We start from the raw sequence: 5215 nt of genomic DNA, 5'->3' as shown, positions 1-5215 counted from the left end.
GATGTTTGGCAACTCGTCCCCCCCCCAAACCAACGGCATTTTTAATTATATTGCCAGTTTCAAATTTTTGAGGATTTTCGTAAGAAATCCTTCAGTAATTAACAAGGTGTGTTGTCCTTAGATGATGAATAGCGTGACTGTCACTAAAGAATACTTGTTGGCCACTAGTGGATAGTTGCCCGTAATCCGTCGCTAACTTAGTCGCCGGTAATCCCTAAGAAACAAAATTATTCAAGTCAATTTTAGAGACTAAATATCACCAATATATTATCTTTGACACTAGTGGATTTCTACATAACTTAATGTTAGGGGTGTTTAGATTTCCTTATTTTTACCCCCTTATAACTTATTCATTTTTATTTTACTTATTCACTTTTATAGATTAAAATAGTGTTTAGGTAATATAACTTATTAAACCTTTTAAAGAAGGAAAAAAGAGTTTTCATAAGTTAGGATTTTGTAACTTATGAAAAATTTCTTGTATAAGGTATAAGGAGGTGTAAATAAGAAATCCCAAACATGCCCTTAGTGATACTTATTTGTTAGTAGCGAATGTTTATGAAAATAATTGTGTTTGAAATGATAAACTCATAACTCACCAACTTTTTTCTGACATAACTTAATGTTAGTGATACTTATTAGTTAGTAGCGAATGTTTATGAAAATAATTGTGTTTGAAATGATAAACTAATAACTCACGAGAGAGCTTGTTTGGAGAATCAACACGTGTTTATCCCTTTCGCCTTTGACACTTTTGGTTTCTTAGCTCCGGATGTCGTGGACCTTTTGAATAGGGTTCAGAAAGTTGTGTATAGTAACGTATCAGCCTATAAGAATCAAAACTTTGTTTTTAGTCGGATTGGGTTTGCTATCCAAAAGGGGGTTGCGGCGCAGCTTGTTGCCCGCTTACCTGCCACTTCATTGTAAATCGTTTGGATGTTTCTATGAATTCCCTATGTCATGTTGTCAATTAAAAAAAATAATAATAAAAAAAAATAACTCACCATCTTTAAACCGATTCTATTAGCAAGATTAATATTTGAAATAGTAAATGCTTTTGACCTTAATATGATTCTAAAACTATATTTTAATACATGCTAAACCACTATAAATATATAAAAATTTGGGCGGCTAAATTTTCACTTTTCTATTGAAACATTAAACATAATAATAATCAAGGTTCATCACTTTGGACAACACAAAAACATAAATACATATTAAAACCAATTAAGTTGTTCCAAAACAAAACTTTTAATTAACGGTTAGAGAAAGCCGTATGAGTCCATAAATAAATACGTACACGGATACCGGAATCCAAAACAAGTATCCAACAATAATTAACTAATGAGCAGCTTGATCTGTCCATTACCTGTTGACAATGGAACAATATTTTGGAATTTTTTTCTTTGTTTTTTTATCAAAACATTCAACATAATTGATCATTAGGATGGCCGGCACATATTTGTATCTTCTTGTTAAATAACCTTAATTTAAAAAGAAATCATTGTTGGCCTATGTATGTACGTGTGATTGTCTCTATATATATGTCTGTCGTGTGTATGCTAAGTAAACAGGGAAGTTCTTATTAAAAGAGAGAAAGGAGATGAGTTTGGTTGGCATGGAGGATCCGAAGAAACTGGAAGAAGGGTCCCATCATGAAAAACCCGAAGCTAAAGCGACGGAGCTAAGTGTAGACGAGAACAAGACGACAACAAATGACAACGGTGGTGAAAACCCGATTTTGTTGAAGAAAACAAGTAAGAGGGTTGCGACTTTGGATGCGTTTCGAGGCTTAACCATTGTAGTAAGTTCTACGAGTAACTACTAAAAAACTGTGCGTTTATGACCCGAAAAAAGGTCGCAAATTTATTGACTGGTTCCCAAAATAGTCACAATTTGTGACCGTTAAAAATTCGGTTGCAAAAGTGTGAAAGAAAATGAAAATTTAAAGTAAACTGCGAATAATATAAAGAAGTAAACAAAAAATCATTTTGTTTGAATTCTTTCAGCTAATGATATTAGTAGATGACGCTGGAGGCGTATACGAGCGAATAGATCATTCACCATGGAATGGGTGTACCTTGGCTGATTTCGTGATGCCGTTCTTTCTCTTCATTGTTGGTGTGGCAATTGCACTTGCTCTCAAGGTAAAGTTACTTAAAACACTTGTCATCTTGTTACTTTTTAACTGATCTGTGTCCTATACAGAGAGTTCCAAATATGAAGTACGCGGTGAGAAAGATTATCATAAGAACATTGAAGATGTTGTTTTGGGGAATTCTATTGCAAGGTAGTCTTGATTTGAAAGGGTGTTTTGGTCATTTTGCGTCAAATATTCTTGTGATGATATAACCGGATTGAATATTACTACAGGAGGGTACTCTCATGCACCTGATGATTTGGATTATGGAGTAGACATGAAGAAAATTAGATGGTGTGGCATCCTTCAGGTACTCTTATTCTCTTCAATAGAAACCCTGATGCGACCCCTAATTCTTGAATATGTGTGATGAATCGAAGTTACTCTTCGTATATTAGTAGATTACACATAAAACATGAGAACCAGATACTAGATAGCAGTATAGCACTTTGGGTCACTTAGCATCAGTATCTAACATTTGGGTCTGCCATGCTCATGACCAACTAAGGATAATGTCGTCGTTTTTCGCAGAGAATCGCATTAGTGTATATGATTGTAGCTCTAATCGAAACTTTCACGACAAAGCTTAGACCAACAGCCATAGAGCCAGGACATTTCTCCATTTTTTCAGCTTATAGATGGCAATGGTAAATCTTAACATATCCACCATTCATCAAATTATGTATGTAATTAATTTTTTCTTGAAGGTATTTTTGTCAATTTATTTGTATCTCGGGTGTGAAATCAGGCTTGGAGGGTTCATTGCGTTTCTTATTTACATGATCACAACCTTCACTCTATATGTTCCCAATTGGAGTTTTACAATACACCATGAACATAAGTCCGAGACTTTCACGGTAAGATTGAACTACATATATGATTTATTGTACTTCAAAAAATGCAAAATAAGTTTTTATGTAAGAGCTAAATCTTGTGTTTGTTCTTTAAGGTTGAGTGTGGTATGAGAGGGCATCTTGGTCCTGCTTGTAACGCGGTTGGCTATGTTGACAGACAAGTTTGGGGCATCAATCATCTGTACACACAACCTGTATGGATTCGATTAAAGGTTCGCTCTTCATATATTAATTAAAACAATCACTTACACTTGTGGACATTTATGAAGTTTAATTACCTGGTTTAAATTATATCACAGGCTTGCACTCTTAGCTATCCAGAATCTGGTCCTCTTCGTCCAGACGCCCCCAGTTGGTGTCGAGCTCCATTCGAACCCGAAGGCCTACTAAGGTACACATAGAAGGATGCAAATATATATATTTTTTATTGTATAAAAAATATAAGCAAGATTTGTTTTTTTTTATAGTTCAATCTCAGCAATTCTATCTGGTGTCATTGGCATTCACTATGGGCATGTCTTGATCCACTTCAAGGGACATGCAGAGAGATTGAAACAATGGGTCTCAATGGGGTTTGGATTGTTGATCATTGCAATTCTTCTACATTTTACTGATGGTATATTTTAAATATTTAGAACTTTAGTTATTTGATCTGTTTTTTAAATTCTAAACATTTTCTGTATGTTTAATTTATTATGTAGCAATTCCTATAAACAAGCAACTCTATAGTATCAGCTATGTTTGTTTCACGGCAGGAGCTGCCGGAATTGTATTCTCAGCTTTTTACATCCTTGTAAGGATAACTTCCCATTGTTACTCACCTCTCTTCCAGTGAACAATAAATAAAAAAGAAGACAAACTCTAATTTGTGAGTTTTTTAATGATAATTTACACAGATTGATGTTTGGGGAAAACGGACTCCGTTTTTGCTCTTTGAATGGATTGGAATGAACGCTATGTTGGTTTTTGTACTGGGGGCACAAGGCATCTTGGCAGGGTTTGTAAACGGATGGTACTATGAGAATGCCGATAATAATCTGGTAACATAGTCATCCTACAACTAAGTTTTTGTTAGCTAATATTAACTTTTCTAGCTCATTTTATGGCATATATACTATTGATATTTAGGTAAACTGGATACAAGATCATGTTTTCATTGACGTATGGAATTCTGATCGAGTTGGGACGCTTTTATACGTGATATTTGCTGAGATTACGTTCTGGGGAGTGCTTTCAGGCATATTGCACAAACTTGGTATATATTGGAAGCTTTAAAACCATGTTTGTACTTTATATAAATGGGTATTGAGAAATATGTACGTGCTTGTAAAAACTTGGAAATTATGTAGTGTATTTAGTATAATTTCGTTTTCTACTTCTCTTCCATGCCATATCTTAATTCAAAAATTTGGACCGGTGTTAGTAATATTTAACAGAGAAGAGAGTTCCGCAAATGGCATTCACGGACCCGTGAATGGGATTTATGGAACATGGCCACGTAGGACACTTCCGTGAATGGGATTTACAGAACACCCAGAAATTTTCACCTCTTACCCACAAACCATTATAAATTGTCAAAATTCTCCATTAAAAAAAAGAAATCCATAGAGATGGCGTAACCCATATATCCAAGAAAGACATTATTTACCTTCGCACCCTAAAAAAGCGTCAACGTCACATATTAGTCCTTCAAAATCCCAAAAGTTTTAGTTATAACCGTGAAACACTCAATATGTACCCGATTAGACCTTGTTGTCCAGAATTGAACGAATCACAACAATTAATTATGAACTTGAAGAAAAAAGTTAGTATGAACAAGAATTTTATTGATGATAAGTGTTGTTTATTCATGATGTTGATCGGCCCTTTTATACCCATCGAACCACGTGTTTGTAGCGTTGCATCAATTCAAACATATGCATATGATCGACAAATCAAATTTGGTAGTTATCAAGTTTTATTTATTACAAATTGACCCTACAAAATAACATAATCATTTTATTGCATATAAAGCATAGGTTTCTAATATTTACCCTACGATCCTTAGGCATTATAACTAAACAATGAATGGGATTATCATCACATTCACACCCTAATCAAGATCGTTCCTTTGCTGTAGATCTTGAACTATGAGCATTTATTCGAAACCATTAGTAGGCTTGATCCAAGCCTTTATAAACAATATTACCTTTTTTGCCTTCACGAGGGTACAAAGTGTAGC

At 34.4% G+C, this 5215-nt stretch overlaps 1 protein-coding gene across 1 annotated transcript; it reads left to right on the top strand.

Moving 5' to 3' along the window:
* Positions 1 to 1284: 1284 nt before the first annotated feature.
* On the top strand, positions 1285 to 5215 carry LOC143626705 (uncharacterized). Its single transcript, XM_077096698.1, has 12 exons — positions 1285 to 1804; positions 2010 to 2147; positions 2209 to 2290; positions 2374 to 2450; positions 2672 to 2787; positions 2889 to 2997; positions 3090 to 3206; positions 3294 to 3385; positions 3462 to 3610; positions 3696 to 3787; positions 3891 to 4034; positions 4123 to 5215. Exons 1-12 carry the CDS (start codon positions 1604 to 1606, stop codon positions 4267 to 4269), a joined length of 1464 nt encoding a protein of 487 aa, XP_076952813.1. The 5' UTR covers positions 1285 to 1603; the 3' UTR covers positions 4270 to 5215.

Source organism: Bidens hawaiensis, unplaced genomic scaffold (genome assembly GCF_021521415.1).
Source record: "Bidens hawaiensis isolate Kalapana, Puna unplaced genomic scaffold, B.hawaiensis_p1.1 tig00004478_1, whole genome shotgun sequence".
In the NCBI taxonomy this organism is placed as follows: domain Eukaryota; kingdom Viridiplantae; phylum Streptophyta; class Magnoliopsida; order Asterales; family Asteraceae; genus Bidens; species Bidens hawaiensis.
This window is presented reverse-complemented; position numbering and strand designations above follow the sequence as displayed.

Coding starts and splice junctions, on each gene's coding strand:
- LOC143626705 (XM_077096698.1), top strand. CDS start 1,604: ATGAGTTTGGTTGGCATGGAGGATCCGAAGAAACTGGAAGAAGGGTCC. Junction 2,291..2,373: donor TTGGGGAATTCTATTGCAAG/GTAGTCTTGATT, acceptor ATATTACTACAG/GAGGGTACTCTCATGCACCT. Junction 3,611..3,695: donor TCTTCTACATTTTACTGATG/GTATATTTTAAA, acceptor TTTATTATGTAG/CAATTCCTATAAACAAGCAA.